The sequence below is a fragment of the Tyto alba genome, unplaced genomic scaffold, assembly GCF_018691265.1.
Source record: "Tyto alba isolate M040663 unplaced genomic scaffold, T.alba_DEE_v4.0 Super-Scaffold_29, whole genome shotgun sequence".
Classification (NCBI taxonomy): Eukaryota; Metazoa; Chordata; class Aves; order Strigiformes; family Tytonidae; genus Tyto; species Tyto alba.
The window spans coordinates 3,456,127-3,470,319 of NW_024881303.1; the positions used below are offsets into that span (position 1 = coordinate 3,456,127).

Here is a 14,193-nt window from a genome sequence, read left to right on the forward strand (position 1 = left end):
GGTGTTGCCCTGCCTCCCCCGGTGCTGCAACACGTGTTTGGGATCCAAACCCAACCTTCTGCAAAGTCTACAAAATGCAACAACTTATTTCCACCACGAGAGTGAGACGAAAGGACAGCCTCTGCCAGCTCTGCCCTGCCTCCACAGAGGAGGGCAGGCAGCTAAACTAGCAGCGGATTTGCTCTTATTAATTAAAAATAACTCTCTGGGCTTAACTGAAGGAAGGGAGGGCAGGAACACACTAACATCTCCACAACTGGTGCGTAATTAAAACTGTAATCCAGCCCTCCCTGGGTTTAGCTCCCTCCCTGTTAAAAAAATGTTACTGACACTTCAAGTTAATGGCCTGGCTAACTACGAGCAACTACGAGCGCTCCCGGCAGCCATGCCCAGTGCACCCTTCTCACTGCAGCAAGTAAAAGCAGGGCCATTATTTGAAGATGCTCATTATCGTTACAGAGGAAGAGCGTGGTGAACAGCCTTCCTGTGTCTGACCACTGAGAAATGCTGGTGTGGGCAAGCGGCTCCTGAGTCCGGAAATCCAGCCGTGACGGCAATAAAGAGTTGTGACAGACCCACAGCTGGTGGCCTTTCCTCCAGGCAGCTCAGTTGCACCAGCTGAAGGTACAGGTCGATGCTCAGTGTCCTCCCGAGCTTCCGTGCATCTTCTGTCAGCTTCCCAGGGTTTGCCAACTCGCCAGTTGCTCACAGCAGTTCTCTGCTTCCCACAAAAGCGATGCAAACGCAGCGGCTCTCCATGGTACGGGCGAGTGAGCGCAGAGGGAACAGAGAATGAGGAGGAACTTAAAATTGAAATGAAGGTCTAAAACAACAGCGAGGAGAGGGGAGGGAGGAAAGACTCCGAGCTAAGTGACGTAGCTCTTTGTGCCTTTGTGTTTGGAGGGACAACGTGGCTGCCCGCAGCAGGCAGCTCGCTGGCTGGCCCATGCCAGCACTCAGCAAGCGAGCGTGTGTGAGCAGAGGTTTGGCAAGTGCCCTGTGCTGCTCCTGAGACCCTTGTCCCAACCTGCAAAGGGCTTTCTAATGCACTGCCAGGCAAAACCAAGCTCCCAGCACCTTGATATGGCTGCTGAGGGATCTGAGACAGGGAGGCAAATGGCTGGCCCAGAGGTGGAAAACGCACAAGAACGGGGATAACTCTGGGTCTGCGATGCCCAATCTTGCTGGGAGATGAGAAACTCTCCTCTCCTGCCCCTTCCCTGTGATGAGTTGCATGGGAGCACGCAGCGTGAGCAGCGACGGGCTTTTGAAAGGCACTGGAATTATCCTTACCTTTCATCTGCACAAAGTCGAGCTGATGGATGGACTGCAGCAGAGGGGCGTTGTCAAGGTTGAGGTCGAAGTCCGTGGTCATCCGGGGTGTGAGCGTCCCCTTTCCCCACTGGTCCTCGGTTAAGTGCACTCTCCTGATGAGAGCGTCGGAGATCTGGTGGCAAAGAGCAGCCTCAGCTACTGAGGGGCACCAGGGCTGCATGCAGTGTCTCGTCCCTATCCTGCTCTCCCCCTTCCCTGTGCCTCCCAGGCTGCCACTTTTGTCCCTGACTTCCAAAGGCCGGGATATCACCCGTGGTTCCTAGCATCGCCCTTCACTGCAGGCTCAGATTGGCAGAGGGGCCCCAGGAGCTTTGGGGACTGTTTTAAAGGCAGGGTCTAGTGCCAAAGGGATCAGCCCAAAGCTGGGATGCAGTTCTCAAGTGCTGTATGTCCGTCTCTCGCTGGAGAGCCATGAGACAGCACGTTATGACCACTGCTCCAGAGATACCCCACCATCCGCTGTAACCTCCTATCCTTCTGGTCAGAGTGAGAAATGTCCCTGACCTGGTTCTGCTCCTGTCCTGCCGCAAACCTGGAGGTGATGAGAGGCTGGCCCTTGATTTAATGGCTGGAAAAGCTGGGGACATCATCCTTGGTGTAACTCCCCCAACTCTGCCGTGTTACCCCAGGGCCCCTTTCCCCTTTCCCGCTCCCCTCGCAGCCCAGATGTGAGCAGCTCCACACCAACCTGCAGGAAGCCGCTGGGGTCGTTCTCCTTGATGACCTCCAGGCAGTACTCCATCAGGCCCGTGGTCTGGCGCAGCTTGACTGTGCAGTGAGAAATCTGGTCTCGCACAACCTGCAACGGGACAAGGAGAGCAGCGTGGCTTGGAGCTGCGGGGGTTTGGGAGATGGGGAGCAAATGGGGTTTGGTGCTGCGTGGGCACGAGGACAGCGGCAGGGCACTGCAAAGGGAGACAAAGACTCAAGGGAAGAGAGAAAGGCAAAACTGGCCAAGACTCATACATCAAATTCCAGATCTTTGAAAACCTGGCGAACGACAAGCAGCCTTGTTTAGCTCAGAATTATTAACCCAGGTAATTATTCAAAGCAGCAGGGCAGTTCCATGCTCTGTCTCTAATTAAGACAGCTTCCAAATGGCAGTTTATGAACTCCACGCAAAGGAAATGTCTACCTCCACAGATGCACAGCTGCTGCTGCAGCCCCATCCATCCTCGGCCAGGAGCTGGGCTGCAGGGTTGGCTCCGGGACAGCTGCAACCAAATGCCCTGGGGTGAGAAGCCAGCCTGATATTTTGGTATTTCCAAGAGGAAGGAATGAACTAACTCCCCCAGCTTCAGCTCTGACTAACGATCTGTTCGAGATGCTCATCTGCCCATCAGCTGAGTTGGACCACGCTGCAGAATTGCCTCATTTTCTCCACCGGCTGCAGTGGGAGTCTGGGGATGAGCTCACAGGGAGAGATGTGCCAGTGAGAAGAGATAAATCCTGCTCGCCTTGTGACAGGGCTCCCTACAGCATGCCAAGCTCTGCACGCCGTCTTCTTGCACCCACGGATGACTCCCCCAGGGGATGTTTCAGCATCCCAGCAGCAGAGTACATGCGAGCGTGCGGTTTGGCTGGTGCCTGCAGGCTCTGCTGACCTTCCCTGAAACACAGCGGGGAGGACGGGGTTCAGGCTCCGATTCCGTGAAGGTGTGTTTGAAAACTGGCTGGTTCCTCACGCTGAATCCCTGTAGAAGGAGACAGTGCAGGTCTGGCCCCGGTGTCAGCAGGATTTCTTTCATGGGAGATTGTCAGAGCAGCTCAGGAAGACAGATTTTATGCTTTAGAGGAATGTGCTCATGGCAGATATATATATCTTTTTTTTTTTTTTTTTTTTTTCTGGAAGAGCTTTAAAGTTGTGTAAACTTCTCCATTAGGACTGAACAAAGCTACTCAGCTATTCAGGATGTTACAGACAGTAAAGATGAGCTTCGCATCAGCATCTGCAGCTGCACTGCGATGGAAAAAGCTGCAATAAGCAGCCATTAACGTTTCTGAAAGCACAGTTGTGCCCTCAGCACTGCAGTCGGTGAATCCCAGCGCCTGCGAGCCCACTGCTCCGCGGGCACGGCAGCGCTGGAATGACCACCCTGGGCTGAGAGGCAGCTCCTCCCGTGAGCATCCCCACAGTCCGAGGGACCGGGAGGTGAAACAAAGCCTCCTGCGGTGAAGGAACCTGGGCTCCAAGGAGGGCAATGACTCCTGCAGGGCAATCAATCACATCATGTGTTGTTTAATTATAATTTAATCACCTCTGCTTAATCACCTAACAGGAAGAAAAGAATTATTAGTCTTGCAACTGGGGACAACACATCTGCTTCTACGGAATGCCGCGAAGCAGCCTCCTCGCTGGCTCCTGATTTTTAGGGAGCAGCCACTCTTTGCTGCTCTTAGCAATCCCAGCCTGATGTCTCCAGCCTGTGGCAGAGGGAGGTCGGAGCAAGCCCGGGTGCTGGGGAGGGGGCTGCAGGCAGCACACCCCGTCTGCAGGGTGGACAAGGCAGCAGGGGGAGCTCCCGTGCTGCTCCTCTGGACCAAGACGTGTGTACGGAGGCTTGCAGAGATGCTGGATCACTCTGAGACAGGGCAAGCGAGCAGCACCACCGGCACACGCAGGCTTTGGCCTCAAACGCTGTCATCAGAGGGAAGAGTTCATTCAATGCCAGTTCCGAACACTTTGAGTGCACAGGAATAGCTCTGCTGGGATGGAGCAGAGGCAACAGCTAGTCCTGGAGGTCTGGACTCCTACACTGACCTTTCCTGAAAGCGTGGGCAAGCCCCTTGGACATCCTTTCTCCGTGGGGATGGTCAGTCCTTCGGGGTGGGATCCAGAAGGTGCAGTGGGGGGTGCAAAGCCTTGCAGCAACCTGCAGCCCCTCCCATGCAACACAAAGCAGCCCCTTGCATGCATTTGATCGCTTCTGAGCAGAGGGAGGATGCTGGGGGGTTGTTTTGCTCTTGCAAGGGTTGTTCCCCTGTGTGGATGTCGGGTCTCTCAGCTGCAGATCGTGGTGTAACACTGCGTGTGAGATGAGCTCAGCCTGCGGGCTCCAACCTTGCTGTTGGAGCATATCCTGACTGCACCAACCGAGCCAGAGCAAGGTTTTGCATTCCCTGCCTGCTAGGCTGCAGATGGGCAAGTGGGGCTCCCACCCTGAACACCCAGAAAACCTGCCTCCTTCTTCCATGTGAGACCCCTCTCTGGGGAAGTGCACACGCCACCAGGAAGCCAGCAACGATGGGATTGGTAAAACAATCTTCTTATCTTCTTTGCAGCTTAAATCTCTGGTTTGCCTAGGATAATGAATTTGCGAGCCTCTCCCTGCCCAAATCGATGCTTTTGAAGTATTACCAGCAAAATTATCTGCTACCACCAGCCACATGGCTTCAAGAAACAGCATTTGCTTGGTGCAGACAGGCACGGTGTCCCAGGACAGCCCTGGACGTGCGGCTGGTACATCCAGCACCTGCCTGGCCGTGAGACGGGATTACCGGCGAGGCACAGGGACCTGCCACCACTGTCCCCGTGTCAGCGTGAGACCTGAGGGGCTTCCAGGTGAGGGAGCTGGAGCACGGAGACGCCAGCCCCGGCTTTGCCCCTCTACCCTGCCCGCTCCCCAGCAGCAGGGTGAGGTGAGGCCAGCACCAGGCAGCTCCAGACTGAGTAATTACCGAGCTTCCCGGAAGATTATCCCTGCTAATAAAGGTCTGGTCCGGAGTGGAAGTGCTTGCTGCAGGCTGCCACTGAGGCTATGGAAATCTCTATGCATGTGAGTGCAAACTGAGATACCAGAAATTCCATTTAAATGTAAGAAACTGCACCCAAAGCAGCGGCTGAGGCTCTGTCCCAGCCCACACCTTTAGCCCCAGCGACCCTGCCCTTCCGTAACTCTGTGATTCCCTTCGGGGACCGAGCACCTATTCATCTGGAGAAGTAGAGCATGAAACGGCAGTTTAATTGCAGCATCTACACAGCAGGCAAGCCAACAGTGGAAATCCACGTTCCCTTCACCACCAACAGTTTCCAAGGCAAGAAGAGGGATTTTTGGTTGGGATCTAGTGCCTTTACAGCTTCCGTGCTCCACATGAGAGAAATGGGACACGGGCAGGAACAGCGAGACTCCATGAATTGCTTTAATTAGGGAAATGAAAGGTTTTAAAAATAAGACATAAACATCCCCCACACCTTCGAAGGTGTGGTCTAAAGCCAGTGGGGCCAGTAAAGCCAGTTTTCCATGTGGCCTTAAGCATCCTGTGGTTCTCCTCATGCATCAGGGATTTCCACTCCCTGGGGTACCTCAGCTCCCTGTTACCCCAGTAATGAAGAATATTTCAATGAAGAGAGCCGAAAGTGAAATCTGGAAGTTCCTCAAGCTTTTGACTCGTGTAATCAGAGCCTGTGTTGGGAGGCCTCAGGAGGCCTCAAAGGCTTTCCAGTATTCACCAAATCACCAGGACAACCAGGCTGCCAAGAATTTTGCATGGAGGTAGACAGTTTACAAACCTCTCCTGAAACTATGCAGGTAACACACCTCACTGAATGGTGGCACCTTCTGGGAAAGGGCTAAAGGCTCAGCTGGTGAGGGGATTTGGGCAACTCCATACATTTTGTTTGTGGTCGTTTTTATCAAATGCCTTTTTCCCGCTTTAGGTGCCAAAGGAGGCAACAGCCAGAACCTGGCTTCTAATTACAGTCTATAAAAAGGACTTTTGCTGTGCATTCACAGCAGTTCACTACTGCCTTAAAATAGGAAATTTATTTCAAGAGCTTTTCTTCCCTGTAAGATGACATTAACTATAATTTACATTTTAATACAGCTCCTAGAAGGCACATCTGCACTCATCTCTACTTAAATGTGTTCCTCACCTTCTTCCTCTTTTCAGTACTTGGCTAGATAACTGGTTTTCAAGGCACTTAACCTCACTTGAACCTCGGCTCCTCAGCGCCTGGGCTGAGACCTGCCGGGGATGTCAGGTGGAGGGCACGGAGCCTCTTCACCCCACGCCTTCACCCCACGCACACCGTGCCTGGGGTACAGTCACCAGCACGGCTGTGGGGACGGAGGCTGGTGTTACGGGGAGCAGTGCTGATGTGCTGCTGATATTGGAAAAATCCCAGATGGAAAACTCCCCGGGACAGATCCCGACGGTTTGATCATGCTGAACCCCACAATCACACATCCTGTGAGCAGAGAATTTCCAGGTGGATGTTTCCATGGTGACTTGCTTCTTGCTACTGGGAGAGGAGGCTCTGGCTGGAGCTGGGAAAAGCAGAGCTGCTGCGTTAACAACCCTGCACGATGCTGGTGGTGGCACGTCCCGGAGGCTCGAGCAGCCTGTTCTGATCAAAGGCACCAGCAAGCGTGAGAAGGTGCAATACAGAGACGTAGCCTCCAGCACGGAGAGAACCACGTGGCACATGGACAGATGCTACAGAGGACAGATTTGATCCAGCTCTTGGAAGGAACAAGCAGAAAGCTTGAGGGACATCAGAAAACCAGAGGCATCCCTACAGCTTGATCACAGCTCTGCAGATGTCTGTGTCCTCAGTGCCCAGCTCCCGGTGCTGATGCCCTTCCCAAAGCGGTCAGACACCACGCCAGGAGGAAAATAGTGCAGAGCGTGAAGGGATTTGTAAGAGAAAGCAGCGGTCTGGTATCTGCACCTTGGGGAAATAGTGCTCCTCATGATGAGCTTTTCTGACCTGTGTGCCTTTTCTGGTGTTTCCATACAGAAATGGTACAGTACAGGAAACTAAACCTGTGCTTCTGTCCTGTTTCTCATCCTTTCACACTAGTTCTGATCACCAGTGACCTAATTCAAAGAGGGCCACCAAGTTCCCTTGTGCTTCCTGGAAAATCCTGACTGTAACCCCTAAAGAAGGGTCATGGACCAGCATGTTGTCTCTGGAGATCCAGCACTATGGACAAGAGCCCTTGGTGAGTGTTTCCTATATAATTAGCTCCCCTGGAGAATGTGAGAGTTGCTGTTTGCCTGCAAGGGCTTTGCAGCCAAAGCACCTTAGTGAAATCACAGAGAAAAGCCATCCTATGACCTGAAAACCAGAAGAAAGCCAGAATGGTCCACCACGCTGCCAAGAGCTTAAAGGAGGTGCACACAGAGCTCAGTCCATGTGTGCTGTGGACTGAAGAGAGATTTCCTCCTGGGACAACACTGCAGGGAAGCCTCTGTCTCCCCTGCTCAAACTGGCCCATGTCATAGTGCATCTTTTGGGGAAGACCACACTGGTCCTTTGAAAAACAAGGCCTACAAATGAGACGTGGAGGTCTGTCCCAGAGGTGTAGTGGGCACCTGGCCCCACTGCTCCTCCAGATGTTATTTTTTAAAGCCCATGTTCTTAATCTGAATCCAAGTGTAAGGGGAGGTTGGGGAAAGGCAGGGAAATGTGCCCTCCAACTTAATTTCCTCCCAAACCTCTCCTTGCTCTTGAGTAATTAGTGTTGGCCCACAGGCAAACCTGGATTTGTGCCTGCCTCCATGAAATATGTGTCAAGCCAAAGTAGGTCAGTTGTAAAGCCGAGTTGAGCCAAACTCTAGGAATGGGAACTTGGGCTCTCTGGTGAAAGGCGCCCGGTGGCACCGTGCCGGCCGGCAGGCTCTGTCCCTCTGTGCCTCTCCTCCTCGTGCACACAGTGCCATTCCGTGCCGTGCTGGCCACCGTCCCGGCAGGCAGGAGCAGCAGCCCATGGAGAGATCGGCAGGCCAGCTGCTGCAGAAACTAGTTTGGATCTGAAAGGGCTCCTGGGTGGCACAGATAAGTCTCACTGGGCAATCTATCTGCTCATCTCCTCCTCAGCTGAGATGCCCTGGGGAACAGGCAGTGGCAAATGGACAGGCAGGCCAGGCTAGGATACACTGGACTGGTCTCCTGTGGGATGGGGTGAAGCTATCACTGCAAGTCAGCAGCCAACATTGTCCTGTCCTAATGTGAACATCAACCAGGACAAACCTCATGGCCCCACAGCAGGACACACAAAGTGTGTGCCATGGCTTGTGTATGAAGAGATGGTGCTGAGCATGCAGCATGGAGCATACAGCACCGTACTCGGGGCTGCAGCCAGAGCAGGGGGGGCAGCAGGGCCAGGGAGGGGATTCTCCCCCTCTGCTCCGCTCTGGGGAGACCCCCCTGCAGTGCTGGGGCCAGCTCGGGGTCCCCCAACAGCAGAAGGACACGGAGCTGCTCGAGAGGGGCCAGAGGAGGCCACGAAGATGCTGGGGGGGCTGGAGCAGCTCCCCTGGGAGGCCGGGCTGAGAGAGTTGGGGGGTTCAGCCTGGAGAAGAGAAGGCTCCGGGGAGACCTTCGAGCGGCCTCCCAGGGCTTAAAGGGGGGACAGGAAAGATGGGGAGGGACTCTGGGTCAGGGAGTGGGGATAGGACAAGGGGTGATGGTTTTAAACTGCCAGAGGGCAGATTTAGGTGAGATCTAAGGCAGAAATTGTTCCCTGTACGGGGGGTGAGGCGCTGGCCCAGGGTGCCCAGAGCAGCTGTGGCTGCCCCCTCCCTGGAAGGGTTCAAGGCCAGGTTGGACAGGGCTGGGACCCCCCTGGGCTGGGGGAAGGGGGCCCTGCCCAGGGCATAGAGGGTGGGACTGGATGATCTTTAAGTCCCCTTTCAACCCAAACCCTTCTGTGATTCTGTGATTCTATGCTGCTGCAGACGGGGCAGGCGGAGGTGGGGACACGGCCCCTTCACTGCACAGTCTCGCACCCTGCACACCATCCTTCCCAACACCCTGGAAGGATTCCTGCTCCCTCTGCAACACTTCCAGTGCTCCAGCACCTTGAAGCAAGAGCTGGGGGCTTTGTTATTTCCCCCAGCCTCGGGCAGTCGGGGGGATGTCCCATCAGGAGGCAGCTGCTCCAGGCACAATGCTGGTCCCCTTTCATGTCTCGTGGTGTTCCCCCGACCCTTTAAGCGAGGCCAGCCCAGCCCACCCTGTGCCCAGCTGGAGCTGCAGGTGCTGCCTTGGTCCGGGAGAGTTCCTTGGAGGGGGCAAAGGGGAAACTATCCCACAAAAAGATGACCCGGGCAGCCCCTTCCCCTGGGTGACAGAGCACTTGGGGACATCAGCAGTGCTGGTGAAGGGGACTGCAGGGGTGGTGGCGAACGTTCGCCTCAGTGGCCCGGTGTGGCCAGGGGACCCTGTGTGTGCAGGGAGGTACCCAACAGGACTGAGACTCTCCTGCACTCCCTGTGCCGGCCGCAGCTTGTGAAAGAAGGCAAGACCCTCCCTGTCTCCATCCCCAAGCCAGAGGGGAAGGATGTGTGCTCACCCGGGCTGCGTGCCAAGGCTGTGTGTCCCAGCCTGACGATGCTGAAACCCTGGGAAGCAAATCTCAGTGTGCAAAACTCTAGCTGGCACTCAGGTGGGCCAGGGCTGCATGACTCTCCCCATACAAGCTAAGACAGCACTGCTGCATTTATTACTTATCCCTTCCACCCCCGCAAGAATGAAGAGGGAGATCAAAGAATTTCAGGCTAAAAATCTGACCAACACTGCACAGGCCGCAGAGCAGAGTGGGGCAACTTCTGGATTTTCAACAGTAGATGCTGTGATGATAACTGGATGCAGGCTCGTGGGCCACATCTGCCGGAGCACACAGTGCCACAGAGCCCTTTCTGCCCGTGCAGCTCCCTTCCCACGGCGCGCGGGGAGCTGCAAGAGCTCAGCCCTGCAGGGAGGAAGCTGGAGGGCTGATTTTGACAGAGTCCAGGCTGAAACCCGGGAGCTGTTTCTTCCTTTAAGGTCCAGGCGTACCTAATGACAAAGCCTGGCTGATAACAAGGGTGGATGGGGGTGGGATATACATCTGCACGTGTTGTGGGGACAGGTGATATGGTGAGAGCAAGCAGTGGGTTGCAGATTCTTTCCCCCCGGCCAAAAAGTGAAAGGCCTCCTCGGGGTTGTGCTGAGCAAGGAAATTGCTTTGTGCTGCCTGGCTTTGTGAGAGTTTAATTAACCATGCCCTGAAGAGAGCCCACCAGGCAGCGGGGGTCCTGTTTGGGGTTGGGCTTTACTGTCGGGCACTGAGCACTGATGCTGGGCTCGGTCCCACAAAGCTGCTATTGTCAGTCTCCCGATGGAAACACGAGCCCGCGTGTTGAGGCGCCCATCATCTGCAGGCAGACCAGACTGGTGGCCTCCTTCCTCATTTCAGGCAGGTCCAGGAATCCCTCTGGGAGCCTCCTGGGTGGCTCAAGGCAAGGCCAGGGGCGATGCAAATGGAGCCAGAGATGAGATGCAGATGTTTTTAGCCAGAATACTGAAATGCCCTCGGAAGAGGGACCCTGGAAGCAGAAAGTGATGTTGGCGTGGCCCATATCGGTGATGGCCAGTGTGCAACTACCTTGTCCAACAGATACTGGGCACTGCTACACCCACTCCACCTCTCCCAAAGATTTGGTCCTTTGCTTCCCTTCTCAGCCCCAAACCAGCTGAAAAGATTCAGCATAGTGACTGCAGGAACAACACAAGCCAGGAGCCTGTTTTCCCAGCTGACCTCAACACTCACATTGAGACCTGCACCTCAGCTCCCCCAGTGCCAGCAATTCATCCCTCGGTGCAACCACCACTCTGCGGCCACGAGGTGCTCACCAAGCACAGAAAATAGAGCAATTCCTGCTGCTGCCTGATGACAAAAGTGGCATCTCATGACACCAAGTGCCCCAGAACTTCAGCTGAAGCCAGCAGAAGTTACAGGATCCTGCAGGATCACGCTAGTGGCTCGGAAGAAACACGGGACATGAACAAGGTCATTTTTCAGCCTGTGGATGCTGGACACGTGGCTCTGCTGATTTAATGACTAGTAATCAGACCAGTAATGGAATAATTCAGTGGGAACCACCACCTGGAGGAAGCAGCATTTGCTCAGGGCCTGTCACGCTGGGAGCAGGCTGGGCATCTGCAGCAAACCAGAATTCAGCTAACGTGAGAAGCAAGAGCGGCTTTCCAGCGACCTCCTTGCTCCTCCTGCAGCACTTCACCCCAACAAACAGCATCACAATCCTCATCCCGGTCCGGTGTCAACCCTGCAGAGAGCTCTCTGGCCACCCGAGCTGGTGGGTAAGGGCTCACCTTCAGCTTGTGTTCGTGCTCCTTGTTGACCCGGGACAGCAATTGGGCTTTTCTTCTGTTGAGGGCATCGATGAGGGCGTCACACTGGGCCACCAGGCAGGCCTCGAACTCCACACTGTTCTCCTGTGGATCAGAGCAGAGCATCATAGCCCTGGGCATGCCTCCATTTCAGTTGGGAAACATTTTTTTTTTTTTTGGTTGGTTTGTTTGTTTGTTTTTGTTGTTGTTGTTTTTTTTTTTTCTATGATACCACATAGGCCATTTTTATATGTGCAGCTGCACCACTGCAACTCACGGATCCATGGCATTAGCCTGGGGGATGCTTATGCCCTTGGCCCATGGTAAATGTGGTGGTAGCAGGTAAGGAACACGTTTGGTCTGTCCTGCCATATCCTCATATCCTTGGATCTACTTATGGCAGAGATGGGAAGGGCTGGGGTCTCTGCTGCTCCCTCCCTGACACAGGCAGCTTTGAGAGGAGAAGTTTTTGGGAGGGCTGCAGGGGAGTAATATGAAAAGTCAGGTGTGGGCCCCTTTGGGAAAACACCCACCAAACCAAGCTGGGGAGACGGGACAGAGGGTCACAGAGAGCAGCTCATCCTGGTGGGAAGGGGCTGCTCCTCAGCCAGGGGACACAGTACCTGGATCTGCTGCACCATATTGCGGAGTTGGACCAGGAACTCTTTTGCTTCCTTGGCTCTGTCTGACAAGCCGTTCAGGGCCTGGGAAAGCTGGCTCTGCAGGGGGAAGAAAGAGCGAAGTCATGTCCATGTCCTGGACTCATCCTTATGCTGGAGGAGCTAATGTGTGTGTGATTTGGGCTGGGGTTGGACTGCAGCCCTTCCTGGGGTGTGCAGCCTTCAGCAAGCCAACCCTTCTGCCCCTGCTGCCCTGACTAAGGAGAGGAAAAGGAGGGTTAACCATCATCACGAATGCCCTGGGTTTGGGAAAGAGATATTCAGTGTCCATCTCTTTCACAGGCTGCCCTGGGTTATCCGGGACAATCCATATCCATCCTGGGTCTCCAAGTGAGCCAGTTGCTACTTCCCCTGGATCTGTGCTCTCCAGGGAGACAGACACTAAAAAACCCATCTGACCCGTGACTGCCGAGGATGATCAGCAAAGGGCACAGGTCAGGTCACCCGAATCAGACTGAAAATTTCCCAATCCCTCCTGAAAGCTAAGGTAAAGCAAGGTCCTCCACTGCCATGCAAAATACTGACTGCCCCTTCCTCCTCTCGTGCTGGGGGTGGGAACGCACGCCCACAGCCTGAACTGAGTGGCATAACATGACAATAATTATGATCGTGTGTTGTGCTTTTTCATTTTCATGGCACTTTCCAAACATTAACTCAGGAATCGTCCCCTTTTGCCACGATTTCAGTAAATTATTATCTCAAGAGCTGGGCAAACCACCTGTGACAATTTACCTCTCGGAGAGATTTTGCCTCTTTCGTGGGCTGCAAATTGCCTGCAAACAGCACGCAGGTTTTGAGGTGTGATCTTTCTTTGCAGAGCCCAGAAGATGGCTGATGTCCCCAAATCGTCAAAAACCCAATGCGACCATCTCTCCTGTGATCAGGACATTGGCACTGGGCTGGCACCTGCCCCGTTGTGCCGTGCTCCCCCGGGTGCTGGTGCGGGAAGATGGAGGAGGTGAAATGGGAGAGGGGAGCAGGGGGGGTGATGGTGCAGAAAGGATGCCAGGTCACCCGAGCGCAGCGCCTGCTGAGATGGCGCTGGGCTGAAATCGAGAAAAAAAGAATTGCTATTGAAAAGGCGAGGTAGCAAACGAATAGCGACCACTTAATGGCCCAGAAAATGACCTTACTGCTGCTTCCCCGGGAGATGTTAATATAACCCTAGTGATTTCTGCATTTCCTTTGTAATTTATCGTGCCCGAGTCATTAGGATGTGGAGCTAATCAGCGAATGCATCTCTCATAAAAATGGGATTGCTAAGTCAGCTCGGCAGGGCCTCCCCATCTCTCCTCCCTCCCCTCCCCTCCCCGAGCAAAGGCTGGAGGAGAGCCGAGGCCGCAGCCCGGGCTGCTCCCCACGGCGACGGCAGCCCCCCGCACCGCAGGGACAGCCCCGCCTTGCCTCGTCCTCCCCGCTGCGCCCCTGCAAAAGCCTCCATCGCCCTGCCCCACGCTCGCCCTCCGCAGCCCACGCGCGGCTCCAGCCCTCCCAGACTTAGGAAGACGTCTTCAGCCCGGCAAGGTGGTTTGCTGAGACCCGAGCGCTGCAGGGCCCTGGTCTTCGGTAACACAAGCAATTAACAAAGAAAATCAGCAGGAGTTTGTTACGCTTACAACCTCCTCATTAAAAGTGCAGCATGGTGGGTTTTCTTCCCTTAATAAAGTCTTGGGAAGGTTTTTTTTTTTTTTTCTATCAACATACATTTCAGAAAGGGGATCTTTATATCAACATAACTCTTCAAGGCTTTCCTAATGGGAAAGCATTTTAAATGTGCTCTTCAAAATTAAGAAGAGCTCTGCGGTGCCAGCGTGCACTGTCCATGTGCAGCTCCTTCACCCCAGACACCCCCAGACTCACAGCACGGTTTCCACGGTGCAGCAAGCTTTGAGCCTGTCCACAAAATGAAAAAGACGGTCCATGGCCTTCAGAGCATCCCTCCCCATGGTCTTACACTGCATCCCCCTCCGCTGCTCAGACCTTCCCTCTGCTTGAGATGGTCTCGATGCCACCAGTGACCGCAGGTGAGGGGCATGAACTGGTCAGGATTTATTCTAT

At 54.4% G+C, this 14,193-nt stretch overlaps 1 protein-coding gene across 12 annotated transcripts in view; it reads right to left on the reverse strand.

The window, feature by feature from the left end:
• Positions 1–14,193, reverse strand: part of LOC104366503 (E3 ubiquitin-protein ligase TRIM9) — a 68,644-nt gene that overhangs the window by 19,062 nt on the left and 35,389 nt on the right. For all 12 annotated transcript variants that reach the window (XM_042799055.1, XM_042799051.1, XM_042799054.1 and 9 more), the window contains exons 2-5: positions 12,079–12,174; positions 11,438–11,560; positions 2,024–2,134; positions 1,294–1,447 (exon numbers count right to left, since the gene is read on the reverse strand). In XM_042799055.1, coding sequence (XP_042654989.1) covers positions 1,294–1,447; positions 2,024–2,134; positions 11,438–11,560; positions 12,079–12,174 — 484 coding nt within the window. The remainder of the gene's footprint in view (positions 1–1,293; positions 1,448–2,023; positions 2,135–11,437; positions 11,561–12,078; positions 12,175–14,193) is intronic.